This window comes from Triplophysa rosa, linkage group LG10 (genome assembly GCF_024868665.1).
Source record: "Triplophysa rosa linkage group LG10, Trosa_1v2, whole genome shotgun sequence".
In the NCBI taxonomy this organism is placed as follows: Eukaryota; Metazoa; Chordata; class Actinopteri; order Cypriniformes; family Nemacheilidae; genus Triplophysa; species Triplophysa rosa.
Genome location: NC_079899.1, coordinates 11,720,354 through 11,735,196, shown reverse-complemented (window position 1 = coordinate 11,735,196; position 14,843 = coordinate 11,720,354). Strand labels below are relative to the sequence as shown.

The window sequence follows — 14,843 nt, the reverse complement described above, 5'->3', positions numbered from 1 at the left end:
ATCATGTATCTGGACATAAAGATCCAGTGTATGAAATTTAGCCGCATCTAGCAGTGAGGATGCGCACCGCAACCAACAGCTCACTCCGCCCCTCCCTTTCAAAGCACTACGGTGGCTGACACAGGACTAAGATGTCATCACGTTTTCCCTTTTTAGCCGAAGGAGATGATGCATTTATGAAACACGCTCTGTAGAGCAGTTTGTTCGTTTAGGGCTACTGTAGAAACAACATGGTGAATTCCATGCAAGATGACCAGCGGTGCCTGTAGATAGAAATAGCTCATTCTAGGGTAATAAAAACATAACGCCTCGTTATGTAAGGTCTTCATACACCTCTGAAGACATAGTTATTGCATTTCTGTCAATAGATCCTCCAAAAAAACTACACACAGCTCCTTTAAAATAGCGAAGTATGATTGCATAGTATGGTAAAATTCAATGTATGCTCGGACAGTAAAATAGCAAAGTATGGCTGACCGTTCAAATAAAGTATGATTAAATGTTAAAATAACAAAGTATGACTAGAACGATTGGACATTAAAAGAGCAAAGTATAAGCAAAGTATTGTTACAACATTTAAAGGAGCCATTCTTTCGGCAATCATTTTTTTCTTTTGGCATTCAATCATTATCTTCCTGACTAATTGGATGGTTCTTAGCCAGAATAAGTTGTAAATTGCATAAAAAGTATGGCAACGTGAGAAAATATTATTTTTTACAAAATAGAGGTCAAACCAAGTTGTTACAAACATCAACTAGCCACATTTTTTTGTAACTAGGGCTAATGTTTGTTTTGCTCAATGATAACGTTTCAGCCTGTGTTATCTCATATTGTGTCTTTCCGCTGTGACTGTTTTGAGTGTAAATGTGAAGAGCAACTCACAACATCATCCAAGTTGACATTTGCGCCCCTCCTGATGAGCTCCTGCACGATCTCTAGACTGCCTTGTTCTGACGCCAACATCAGAGGCGTCTGGCCACTCTGAAGTAGATTACAGAGCTTTAGTATACAGTACACCCATAAATGATTAGTTTTAACCTAACATGTTGACTGTACTGCACGTTGTCAATTACCACCACAGATAATAATTGAAACTCACCCCTCCATTTTACATAGAATTGAAAAAAGTCTGTCTGTGACAACCGAATGCATGCCACAGATACATAAAATGATTCAGAATATTTCCATAAACTGGAGTAAAAAATGCTACACATGGATTTCTGCACACTCACGTCACTTCTGGTGTCCACATCTCTGTATTTGTCCAGATGAGCTTTAAGGGCCGACAGATTCTCCTCCTCCACATAGCTGAAGAGACTCTGGGTGGTCATGGAGCTCATCTTCAGGGAGGTGGTCACATCCATGGCTGTGTTAGGAGCTCCACTGGAGAACGTTTAAGACAGCAGGAACGATACATCATTAAACAAAACTCTCCTCTGTTCGCTCATTATAAAACTCAAGTAACTGTTCAAAAACTGGGCACAACTCCTACAACAGACCTACATTCCACACAGATTTGGAATAACAAGACAGACAAGCCCTGTCTTGCTGAATTGCAGAAATCATTCAAGTTAATGATGAACCGCATGTTAACATAACAGCCAGTAGGAGACCACCATATCAATATTGATTAGGATAAAGCCCACATGATGTTAAGATAAAAGCCTCTTTGCTGTCTGTGCAATAGGGACCACGCTGATATTCTTTGGGTAGCCTGAAATTGAAAATCAAGCCAAAGATTGAAGCATTTTGTTTTAGAAATATTCAGCCACAACAGTTCACATTAGGCTGTTTTAATGAAGCACAGAGGCAGTAGTTTAATCCTCCTAATGTTCTTTTTAATGTTCCTTCGACGGGAAAATAGTTCATAAGGCTTATCCATGGCCTAGTCCAAGACCTTCCGTTAAAAGAAAGAGCACTCATATATAGAACATTTTATTAATGCATATTACAGAGAATACAAAGGTCACCACAGGCAATACATTGTTGTTTCCAAAACGTATCTTAGCCCTTTAGGAAAACTGTTTAACCGACTTGACGTTTTATAGCAGTATGTCCAGTATCAGGTCACCCTTAAGTTCACACCGAGTCACCACAGATTTGGGTCATCACATTAATATAAACACTTTCAACCATGTCTGACAGTCAGGGTGTGTTCAAATATAAATAGTACATTTAGAAAAACTGAAAATAATTTTGCCTGTTTAACATATTTAAAATCTACGCAACATATGTTATTATACATTTATTATAAATATTTTGCTTTATTATAAATATTTTGCTTGTGCTAATAAGCCACTTGCTTTTCTAATGCCATGACATTTAAAACATTCATACAAAGACCTTTTGTGGCCCACTGTACATAATAAATCATAATCATTTTATTGAGATCTGTGTGTTAAAAGGCACATATGATAATAATTAAAAAAAGCAGAAGTAGAAAGAAACCAATGTTGCTGGACATCGTTCGACTGCTATTTTGGTAACTCAGCAGATTGCTCGACCTGCCCAGCATGCCGGTCCAACACAGATGAACGCCGGTCACCATCTAAACCTGCTTCCATCTGACCATGTGCAGAGCATCAGAAGAAGTTAAAACATCAAGCATGGCCTTAGCTTCAAAAGTCAGATCAACTACAGAATATCCAAGTCTTATCAACTATATAGCGTAAATGTAAGAAGCAGAAATAATGGTGACAAATCTGACGATCTAAGACATTCGGTTCCAGCCGTTGTTCATATGAACTGCTGACACACCCTTCGGTGCTTTCAAAGCATCCCAGCTGCTCTCCTGTGAGAGATCAGACAATGCCTGGAGACAGCCAATCACGCAAGAGCATGCCGAGATCTCCTCAGTCAAATATTGTCTGTGCAAGGTTCACCCCCTCTCTCCAACCCCAAGATGCACAATAAAGAATGAAGATAAACCGTGTCAACATATAACCTGCAACAATGCATTTATGTACAGCAACTTTATCACAGTAAGAAGTAACAGAAGAGGCTGACTCACCTCGTGCCACTGTTTCCTGTGACTTGGTTTTTAAGAGCCTGTCTTTGTGCGTGCAGTTGATACTCCACTCACGCTGTCACTCACACTGTGTGTAGTAACAAGCCGGGGCTCTGTCTGTCACTCTAGAAGCTCGTGAATAATGCATGAGGGCGACGCCCCGCCTGTCTTTAGAGCGACGCCCAATGCACGCGGTCAGTCATGAATATTAATAAGGCTGTTGTGACGTTTCACAAACTTCCTCAAGAGTAGGTAATAAATATTCCGCTGCCGTCGCGCGTGTCATGACACACTTATCTATGAAATGCGATTTATTTTACAATATTTCAGTAAACTAACGTCATTTCCCCATATTGTTTCTTTTTCAAGCGCTGTATAAATGTTTGTAAAGTGTCAGTGGGCTGGCAGGAAGCACATGCGGATTTTACATCAAACTAAGGTAAACAGCGCCACGACAACCCTAAATATATAACTGAGCTCTTATAATAGATATGATACTCAGATGTTTCCATGGTGTGACACAGCGGCACTGAGGTAAACAAGTTCACACTATCATCGTGAATGAGCAAAAACATAACCGTGTGTATTTTAAAGATGACCGCAGAAACTGAACTAAAATCTTGATTGGATATTTCAACGAGTGCAACTAGACAAACGTTAAAATTATTAGCAAATAAAAGATAGTGTAACCTCACCAGGCATGCAAAATGTTCTGCAGTTGCAGAGGAGCACCTAAGTAAACTGTGTACGTGCGCTTTCTTTCTTATCAAAGACATACAAGCAGTGTTGCAAACTTACCATGTTACAAGTAATAGAATTATGAATTGACATTAATTTACGTGGATATAACTTTGGTAAGTTACGAGCCCACGTTTGAACAGCGCACTTGGGTGAGTTTGTTTACGTCATTGTAATGTATAACGGTTTACTGGCAACTTACATCTCCGTCCTAGATAAAAAATAAGGTCCAAAGTAATCCAACAGAAATCACATCACGTAGCTTTGCTTTCCATAACCCTCTTCACGTGAGGCAGCTTCATGTACTACAGCACTGCCATTTTGTTAGGGCAGAGGTGTGGGTGAAATTAAAATCTATTTGACGTAACCACGCCCACTGTGTAAAACCACGCCGTTTTGTTTTTCAACAGACACACTCAAGAAATGGAAATACATTTTAAAAAGTAGGATACAGGTTAACAAAGTATAATTGTACAATATTTGTTGTTTTTTAAAAGGTTACAAAAAACACATTAAAGAAACTATTACCATATTTCTTTACACAGTTTTATTATAACCACAATATATTTATATTTTTTATATTGTTGTTATAATAAAACGGTGTGGAGCAATTCTTGTATTAATGATATTTTATCAGACTATTTTTGCAGCGTGGTGTTTCTATATTTCTCTTCCAGTCAGTGTGATACATCTGTGGCACTTTTGTTTCTGCGTTAATAATAAAAATTCAACACTTCATCCAATCCAGGTAAAGATATGTGGTTTTATTTGTTTTGTGACTATCATGGTAGTGGAATTATATTATTCTCCTATTGTCAAATAAAAGTTGTTTGGTTTTGTCAACCATCACCGGCCTATTGCACAAAGCCAGTTTCAGTTTATACCAAAGTTCACGTTTAATTTGAGCATACTCTAGAGTTTTCAGGCTCAAGAAGGTGGATTGGTTTGGAGCGGGTTTCGGCGCCATGGTAACTTACGCTACATGGCTAACCTGCTCCGGAGCAGGTTTTATTCTGGGTGAAAGATCGCAAACCAAACCAAAACTGGACCAATCAGCTCTGAGCAAGGTGACATCTGAGGCAGAGAAGCCACTACCCTTGTTTCTCACCCAAAATAGGGTATGCATGTGACGTCACTTTCCCATGTGAACGCGGCAAAACACCGCCCCCTTGAGTGGCAAAACACTTAGCAAAATGGCTACTTACAATATCAGGAAACGCAACATATCAGTGTCCAAGGACACCTGGTTCCATTTGTAAGTCGCAAGGATCACCGTCGAGTCCCACTGCCTTTAATTTCAGCAAATAATAGCGTGTTTTAGTCCCGGTTTCTTTGTTTCTCCTATTGAAAGGACCCATTTTGCTGCGTATTTTACCACTTAAGGGAATTGTCCTGCTCTCAATGGGGCGTGTCCCGGCGTGTTCACGTGGGAAAGTGACGTCATACCCTCTAAGTTTAAAGTAATAAGATGTTAGAGGGAAATCTTTTGCTGATAGCCGTTTTTATATTTTATTGATGATAATTATATATAATTAACTCATAATTATTACGAGATGATAAAAATTAATCAATTAATAATAAACGAAGCATTTAAATTAATATAACTATATACTAGGGATGTAACAATATCAAAATCTCACTGTACGTGCCATAAGCATCCTCTTTTCTTTATCTTCTAATCATAACTGTTGCTTAGAGGTATGAGTTACAGTATGAGATGGGTCAAATGACCTAAAAATCCCTTTTATAAAATAAAATAATTGCACCAGATGGACCTTGACAAAGGTAACATCTATTATTTTTTCTAACGTTCTCTATGTTAGGCCCGGAAGACCGATCGTTTCATACAGTCATGTGACCACGCGATAATATTGAGACAATGTTGCTATTGCGAAAACACGATATCGATAATATTGTTACAGCCCTACAATATACTGTATGTATAAATACAAGCTTCAGTATTTAAAGCTTTTGAAAGTAATGAAGCACACGTTTTCATTTTTTTGTAAACCATATATAAAATTTTTAATTCAGTTGATTCACTTGCATTGATACAGCCAGTAGTTGACTTCTCAAACTTTCACTGCAGCAGTGTTTATTCCTGCCTGGTAAATGTGTTTTAATTCAAGAGATTTCTTTCATAATTTTCGATCTTCAACGGAAAAGTGAATTGCGCTGATACTCGCGAGAAGTCAATCAAAACTGATGATGCATGCTTTCTGTATTCCGTGTGATTGGCTGTTTTCCGCACGCATCACATTTTCAGGAGCACGCGCCTCACAAACTCTGGATCAAACCTGAGTTGACCGAGAACGTTTATACCAAGCATTGTTCAACAGAGGAACCTGATCTAAACCAGGTTGGGTTTGTCTGTTTTGTCAACCCGAAACTTACTCTGCAACCCGGAGTTTGTTCATCTAGCTTTGTGCAAAAGGCCTCAGAGCATCAGTTTATCAAAACAATTTTTATCAAACACATCTCAATTAATCATTATTACACTAATTATAAAGAAAAACAGAAAATGAAACATTTGACAGACAGTGTTTGTTCCCCTCTGAACAGTTTTCAATGCAAATGCATTTAACAGTAAACGTCTTACAAGTTTTGGAAAATAGTGGATTTTTTACTGGTAAATTGATTTACGTCGAAACAGGTTCAATAGATATTACTTTCCGGTATATCTCAAGAGCCTTATTACATTTTATAAATATCCATGTTTTCCTGTGCACTGCCAGGTAAAGCAATGTCACAAAAAGTCGGAATTAAAGTAAAAAAGATTCTGTGCAATAACTGCAAATCTTTAGCAGTCAGTTGGGGCGGGTTTGAATGTTATGTGGGTCACAAATCACTTTCAGCAGCATTTTAAAGACCAACAATACAATGCAAAAGACAAATCAGCTCAAGCGTCCGATAGATAACAGTCACAATAAAGAGGAATTACAGTAGCATTTTCACATAGCTTTGGGTCATTCTTTGCAGTATCAGTAGTTGGAGGTGGTGCGAAAATCGATGAGCAACATGTAACAGAATTTTAACAGATTAATGAAGCAGATTTATGTTTATTATTATTATGTGGGCTTTGTCAAATGGAGGATATGCTGTATGCAGCTGATCTCAGCATGTATCTATTTTGAATAAAGCATGTTTACCAAATAAACCGATAACACTGGAGGTCGTCTTGATTTTTCTTGCCTTTAGGAAAAAAGCTACTACACTGAAAGCAAAATAGTGTGAAAATTCAAGCATTTCATTTCTAGTAATCACTGGTCTCAGAAGTTTCTTGCATTGCTCTGGCAGTTTTTCTACTACAGTTTTTCTATCCCGACTCATTCCTACTAAAAGTGCAAAATGGGAGAGAGCTGAAATTATTCTTTTGAGACCAAATAAATCCAGAAAGATCTTGAGTAGAAACCTCTCGTCCTATTGTAAGCCTGTACATAGTACAGCTTGTGCACCTCAAGCGATTTGGCACTTTTTAAGTTTTGCATTGAGGTGCTGGTTATGTTAGTACATTGGGTACAGAGGAACATTTTCCGTTCGGGCAGTTAAATCAATCAAGACAAACTGTAAATTATTGGGCTATTAAGCAGGACTCTTCATTTAGCACAATCCTTTTCAGCTATGTAAAACCATACTGTACAGTAGAATGTCAAAAACAGTTTTCCATTGGCTTTCTATTGGTTTCGCAATCGCTGAAATAGTTTCGGGCTGTAATACTCTGGTGCTTTGTGTTTTGTTAATCCAAAAATTTTAAAGAAGTGTGCTTATGAAACCACAGGGGACTGGTTCTCTATCGCCAAAGAATATTATCCTCAACCTGACTTTGTTTATGGACCTGCTCATGTGTTTTTACTTAAAGAGATTGTTCAAATAAAAATGGAAATTCTTTCATCTTTTACTCACCCTCTTGTCATTTTAAACCTGTATGACTTTCTTTTGCAGAACACCAAAGAAGATATTTTGAAGAATGTTGGTAACCAAAAATGTTGGTCCCCCTTGACTTCTATTGTATGGACACAAACCAATATCAATGGGGGCCAACGGTTTTTGGTTACCAACATTCTTCAAAATATCTGTGTTCTGCAGAAGAAGAAAGTCATACAGGTTTGAAATTACAAGAGGGTGAGTAAATGATGACAGAATTTTCATTTTTGGGTATTCCTTTAACCTATCCCTTAAATTCTCTTAAAGGAATTTCTTTTTTATTCCTAAATTCATAAATAATAACTCACTTTGGTAAATGCTAACACCTACTTTTTCCTCACCCGATGTGCTGAGTTACCTTTTAAAGGGGGTAAAACTTGATAAATAAAATGATATGAAGTCTGACATTCCCAAAGCTTGAATCGTATGACCAAAACGTTTTGACAACTTTTAGAGGATCAAATTTCAAGAAACATCATGATACTGTACTAAATGTAAATCAACTTTGTTTACAAAGACTTTTGCAGGTTTCATTAGGGCCCAAGAGATGTGTCGATATTAAATAAAAGTCTATGCATACTGAATGTACAAAACACAAAAAGATGACTTGTGTTCATGTGAAAAAAGCACTGTTTGTAAAAAAATAATGTGATCTTAACATGCACTTATGAAACGATGTAATACGGTTTTTTTTCACTTACCATACATGTGTGTAACATAAAAATACAGGTTATAATAACAAACAAGCTGTGATATTAAGTAACATTGAATGGTCTATTGTCTTCTCTAGATCACAGAGAAATATCCTGTGAAGCCCTGATGAAACCCACAATCCATAAAAAAATGTCATAAATACAACCATTTATCAAACCTAAAGCCCTTAATACAAATTATTATAAAAAAATATTATAGAAAGGATTTTTAAATGAACACACTCCCTTTAAGATTAACCAAGGCTGGCAGGCCTGAGAAACCAGCTGATTAAAAAGCAAAACGAAAACCAGGGAGAAAAAACAATAAAACTCAATCTATGGCAACAGATAGGATATGAAGGCCTGTGAGTTTGGCAACATACAATTTGACTTTTCCCCTCTCTTACCAGATATTTTCTTTTAGAGGAACTGAAAAAGAGGTTACTTTGTTTAACTGATAATGGCAGGAACCTTCTAGGTACCGTGAAGGCTGATTCCAGTGCTACACTTGCTAAACTAACACAGCCAAACTATAAACCAACAACCCCTGGTCCATTCCCGTGTAACACAAATATATAAAGAGTTTAAGGCAACTTCAGATTAACCTACGTGTAAGTCAATTATTCACTGCTTAAGTCATCCAAATCCCAAAATTTCAACCTTCAATTTCATAAAATCCTACAAAGATCCTGTTCCTGTTTAAAACCGAAGCATGACCGTCTGGACGAGGTGATTGGGTTTGGTGTCTCTATTCTTCTTCTGGTGTTGTTGCCAGAGTTTAGTTCAGTTATTGTCACAGCCGCTCTGTGTCTCTCAGTATGGATGTAAAAGTTCCCCGCAACACAGTGCACGTGCGAGCGGCTTTCCCTGTCCTCACGTGGCTTTCTGTTTCTGGTTGAAGTTGTTGTCTGGAGAGGAGAGGCAGTTGTGTTCGCTGGCCTGGATGCTGCTCTGATGCTCCTCTTGTTTTGTGCACGAGCGTCTGGACTTGACGGGTAAAACCAGCACCAGCAAAAAACAGATCAGGTGAATGCAGCAGTACCACGATCTGAAGATACAGAGAGGAAAACAGAAAGCAGATTGTTTATGGTAAGCGATGCATATTAACACAAATCCACAGACATTATTTTGTAGATTATATGTGGTTTATTTTTGGTTTGGAAACTTGTTAAACTATCTCAAACCACCGAATGGTTCGGCCGAATGATCCACTCCCAGATCATAAAGCATCACAGACTCCGGCCTGTAAAACCATGCAATAAATGAATGGAGACTGCGGCAGGCAGAGATAAAATCACGACCTGCCAGCTTTACGTCGTTCGCTAATAACTTTTCAGCAATGGCTCGATGATGCGGGTGGGTTTCCTAAAAACGTTTATCACCCGAGCTCATACATAAACTAAAATGGCATGTTGCATGTCGATCCACAGTCAAATGAGGTGCGGCCCCTAACGGCCAGGGTCTCAGAACCTATCCTGGTATGCTATTTAAACAGGAAGCTTCACATATTGGTTGTTACTAACCTATAAAACTTGACAGAAGGCCCCACTGCCAGGAGTACAAATGGCACGACAGTGTAGCAAATGGCGATCTGAGTGCTGAACCACGTGATCACATCGTAGATGAGCTTAAGTGTGGCTGAGTTCAGGAAGTGCTGCCTTACATTGTGCCTGACCTGAAAAACAAGAAATAGTATAAGGTTATACGGTTCCGAAGATATTCATAAGATTATGAGGCCAAAAATCAATAGGTTTGATTATAAGCTTGAGGATTGCTACAGCAGTTTGCTGGGGACACAACAACAGAACGGATCATTTATATTCAGAGATGGAGCGCTGCTATAAACTGACCCACTTTTTCCTTTAGTTAGAGAAACTTTGGTCATTACTGCATGACAGAAGCATTGATATAACGCAAAGCATGTGACTGCATGAATAATGACGACTGTATCCAAGTCTCAAGAAAAGTCAATGTTTTGGTTGCATTAATATCACTGAAAAAGAGACTGACCCCACTCAGGGCAGGTCTGAGAAAAAGAAATATGTTACACGCAGAGTTATGTGGAGTGACAACAGAGCAGAGAGATTGTGTTTCTTTTTCTGAGACACTGAGACTCACTTTAAAATCACACCGACACCTCTCTCTCCTTCACAAGAAACAAACATTTAGGTAATGGCTTAATGTTGAATTTTTCATCTAATGTATCTTGAGCACTGACGCTTGTGATGTGAAAATGTAAATATTTGAAAGAACTGTACGATGGATTATTAACTACACTGTAAAACTTTGCTGTAGTTTTTGCAGCAGGTTTGCCAGTAACTTACTGTAGATTTAATTATTACTTAAAATACTTTCCAATTAGTACTGTTTTCAATTACTTTAATCAAAATTAAAACACTTTGACTTTTGAGATGCAAAATGAGCAAGAAGAGACTGGCATTAGCACAGCAACACTGCAAAAAATGACATTCTTCCTAAGCATTTTTCTCTTGTTTTCTGTAAAAATGTTTAAAACTTCTTCAATTACGATACATTTACATAACAAGAAAAGTGACCCAAGATATTTAGTCTTGTTTTATGAAAGAAAAATATGTAAACTAGGTAAGTTTATGCTTCAAACTAAATTGTACATCAAATCTACAGTAAGTTACTGGCAAACCTACTGCGAAATTACAGCAAAGTTTTACAGTGCAGCTGCAAATTTTGCTGGAGTGACTTCAGAGTTTCTATGACCGGTGTCATAGGGAAATTGAAAACCCAGAACAGAGCTGGAACATTGTCGTGGCCATGTGTTACTGTAATTTTACTTGTTAAATTACTTTTACTTTGTTTACTTGAACATTTTTTTGTTGTGGGCTTTTTGTCCACCTACTATTCAAGCTTCACTGGATATACATTTTCCTCCACGTTTTTGATTATTTTCTTTCCTCGTATGTGCATGAGAAATGACAAGATAACGTGTTGTCCGCTTTTATTGTAATAATATTTTCTAGCAAAACCACTCCCATCCGATTCACTTTTACAACTTTAACAGAATAAAAACAAAGAATCTTTTTAGGCTTTCTGTGACAACTCTGACTTAACACTTTGTTAACCATCCAATCTCCTTATTGCATTAAATAGAAATTGAGAAAGTGTCATTACCAACTTTATTTGAAGGGGTAAGCCTTTTGGAGACACAAATTTAAGAACGTAGTACCATATAGTTTGAATTTAGACTCTTTTTTATAAGACTTTTATAATCATTCCCAGACATGTATTTGAATCTGCTTGTGATTGTGTGATTTATTGTTTGTTTCTCGTCTCATTTTTCTTGTTCCTTGTCCTTAGGAAACAGAATTTTAATTGTTAATTAATTATTGAACATTGATTGTGATGTCATGACCCTGAACTGTAAGTAATTATTGCTTCTATTTATGATGTTCTTCATTTTGAATGAGTTGCACTGTACTTTGACAAACGCTTAAGTGTGCAGTAATATTTTGCTTTTAATTATTCTGAGTTAAACTTTGTTTTGGTAGCCCACCCTATGTAAAGAATACTCACTGCTCGTGTTGCCATTGTCATGACAATACCCGTGATGAAAGTCAGGTAATACCCCGGGTACACCCCGTGCCATACGGCAGAAAGCAGGAACGTGGCCGCTGTCGGATTGTACGGGCAGCGCTCGTAACACACCCTGCAGGCGACAGCCACATCAAAGCTCGTAATATTTCAGAGACTTCAGAAAAAATGCAAATGCTCAAGATTTAGATTTAAGGGCGCTCACCTTTTTAACCAAAGGGCTGTCTGAATGTTCCAGTTATCCAGGAACATCTTGAAACTGGTGGCAAACTGTAAAGAACATTGGGGAAAAGACGATATGTTAGGGTTTGGGTCCTTGGAGAAGGTAAACTGGTGGATGAAGCAGATCATTTACCTCAATGTCCAGTATTCTTAAGTTTGATATTCTGTCCCATTTTGGGGTGCCGTCTGTGTTATAGCCATTAAACCCAAAACCAGCTGCATTATGGATGGCATCAGCTGTGAAATAAGATACGTGTTTTTTTTTATTACTGACACAAAGGGAACGTCTAAAAACACCAAAATATGACAGTAAAAAATATTTTACCAAAAACAATGCATGCCATTTTGCGAATGACAAGAAAAAACTGTGGAACCTACAAAATGTTTATGCAAATGTAGGTTTAAGCAATTTATTACAAAGGGAAATGGATCTTTAAATATGACAATGTGCTTTAAACTATAGCATAGGGTTTCTCGAGAGATTCGTCATATTTGGGGATTTTTGGCATTACAACCTTTACAAACCTTTATCAAACCAATCATCATAGGACCTAGCAGATAAATGTAATGCCCTACTTTTACACAAGAGGGCAGTGTCTGAATATGCAAGAACTTAAGAATTTCTGATGTTGAAAGACACAGCTTACATTTAAGTATATATCAAAATAAATCATTTCAGTTACAGTATATACTGTATGTATAATTTATATACTCGCTAAACATGTCAGCCATCTGTTCTACTCACCTAACGTCCACACAAAGTAGTACTTGGGGCGTAATGACAGCATGGAGATGTAGAGGTACAGGACCTGGATGTAGAAGGGGTTAGAGGCCATGAAGGAGTCATTGATGACACGCTCAGTGGGACAGGCGGTGTATATCACCAGATAAACCATCAGGGACAGAGCGCACGTGCATAGCTTCTGAATCACATCTCTCTGCAGGAACAACATAAATATCATGAAGATCAATAAGTTGTAATCTAGAAGATTTGGTCAAAAAGTCACTAAATGGTATCGAAGCTGTGGTACAATGGGCATAACAACACTTTTTTTGTGGGGAAGTTGTCACAAATTCTCAAGTACAAGGGTTTTATGTATTCGCATGTTACCTTCTACATCTACTCTATGCTGCTTTTTACATTTTGCTGTAAAGCTATGAATAGTCTTTATTACTTTGTAAATGCAGATATACAGTATGTATATTATGTAACATGGCATTAAAATGTAGATCTGTCACTTTTCAGAAAAAAAGTTCTCGTGGTCAATGACCATCAGGTTGCTATTGTGACAACTTACCCCACATAGTGTGACAATATACCCAAAAAAAGACGTGTGTTAAAAACCTACATTTTCAAAATGCAGTGTTTTTTGTAGCTAAGACTTAAGGTATCAACATCGATTACTAAACTAGTCGTGTTCTCCTGTGTTTCGTAACCCTTTTAATATCTAAGAGCTCAGATTGCCTCGCTATCAGCAAATCAGTAATGAGTCCATCATTGTGTAATAGGAAATTAATTTCCGAGTGCATATTCCGCACGCTCGCTGCTGAGCTGATTCGACAAATGTTTTTGTTGTTGTTTGTCCATTGGGGATAAAACCCATAAATCACTGACAATATTTAATGAGCTCTGAGGCGTTTACAGGAGAGATGGGAGTTAAACTGATGCTAAAGGCCATTATGCGCAGAGAGCAGCATTGACAAGTTCCTGAGAAGGAAATGTTCAAGATCGCTTGTATTATCACCAGAGCTGTACGCAAAACAAACTCTCCAGTCAGCAAACCTCGGAAATATGACCCTGTAAAGGGTTTCATTCATTTACTCCTTCATCCATTCATTAGATTACGAAGGTAGTAAAATGCTAAATAAAACGTAAATGTATCATTTAAAGGGGTCATATGATACGGCTAAAACGAATATTATCGTTTGTTTTAGATGTAATTCAATGTGTATACACGATTTAAGGTTCAAAAACGCTGTATTTTCCACATACCGTGCATGTTTGCCCCGCCTCTCTGAAACGCGCTGATTTTTAACAAAGCTCATCGCTCTGAAAAGCGAGGTGTGCTATGATTGGCCAGTTAACCAGTGCGTAGTGATTGGTCAAATACTGCAAGCGTGTGACGGAAATTCCACACAACAGCAGCATTATTCAAGTCTCTCACAAATCAAGTTTTCTTGTCAAAAAATGACAGAACTGGTTTTCCCTTAAAGTAGAGGTAACGTGACTTCTTTACACTGTTGAACGTGCTGGCTTCTCATGCTTAACATGGTCAACTTGTTAAAAAACGAGTTGGATGTTTGATTTAGTATTTTTGTGCTTGATACACTCCCCCAGCACTCCAACTTGTTTCTGAAAGTTTTTTATAAGTCTGTCGTAAAGGGGATCCTATTTCTTTTATTGGGCAATTCTCCCAGAAAAGCACGGCAAGGCGAAAGAAAGAGCCCGTCCACGAGCCAACCGACGAGCGAGACCCGCTTGCCATCAACATTGTCTGAGCTGCGTCAAGATTGGCACGTTACTCTTGCGATAGTGAAGTTTAGGTGTGTCTGTTTGTTCACGGCATTTCAGTGATGGATGTTATATAAACGGTTAAAAGATGCCGGACATGAACTGCACACCGTAAGTGAGACTAAGTCATATGTCTGTTTTTTGTTGGCAATCGGCGCGTACGTAATTGTGTGCTCGTGCTGTA

The 14,843-nt window shown here is 37.9% G+C and overlaps 2 protein-coding genes across 5 annotated transcripts in view; both read right to left on the bottom strand.

Moving 5' to 3' along the window:
- kidins220a (kinase D-interacting substrate 220a) overlaps positions 1-4,062 on the bottom strand; it is a 55,293-nt gene extending 51,231 nt beyond the window's left edge. For 3 of the 4 annotated variants that reach the window (XM_057343538.1, XM_057343540.1, XM_057343541.1), the window contains exons 1-3: positions 3,948-4,062; positions 1,233-1,383; positions 883-981 (exon numbers count right to left, since the gene is read on the bottom strand). In XM_057343538.1, the coding sequence (XP_057199521.1) occupies positions 883-981; positions 1,233-1,364 (231 nt within the window). In that variant the 5' untranslated portion in view covers positions 1,365-1,383; positions 3,948-4,062. Of the gene's footprint in view, positions 1-882; positions 982-1,232; positions 1,384-3,010; positions 3,917-3,947 lie in introns of those variants that run through there. The other variant, XM_057343539.1, reaches the window with a different exon arrangement.
- A 432-nt stretch (positions 4,063-4,494) lies between these two features.
- mboat2a (membrane bound O-acyltransferase domain containing 2a) overlaps positions 4,495-14,843 on the bottom strand; it is an 85,166-nt gene continuing 74,817 nt past the window's right edge. The window contains exons 8-13 of the mRNA XM_057343348.1: positions 12,893-13,085; positions 12,281-12,384; positions 12,131-12,195; positions 11,908-12,040; positions 9,885-10,036; positions 4,495-9,409 (exon numbers count right to left, since the gene is read on the bottom strand). Coding sequence (XP_057199331.1) covers positions 9,235-9,409; positions 9,885-10,036; positions 11,908-12,040; positions 12,131-12,195; positions 12,281-12,384; positions 12,893-13,085 — 822 coding nt within the window. The 3' untranslated portion in view covers positions 4,495-9,234. The remainder of the gene's footprint in view (positions 9,410-9,884; positions 10,037-11,907; positions 12,041-12,130; positions 12,196-12,280; positions 12,385-12,892; positions 13,086-14,843) is intronic.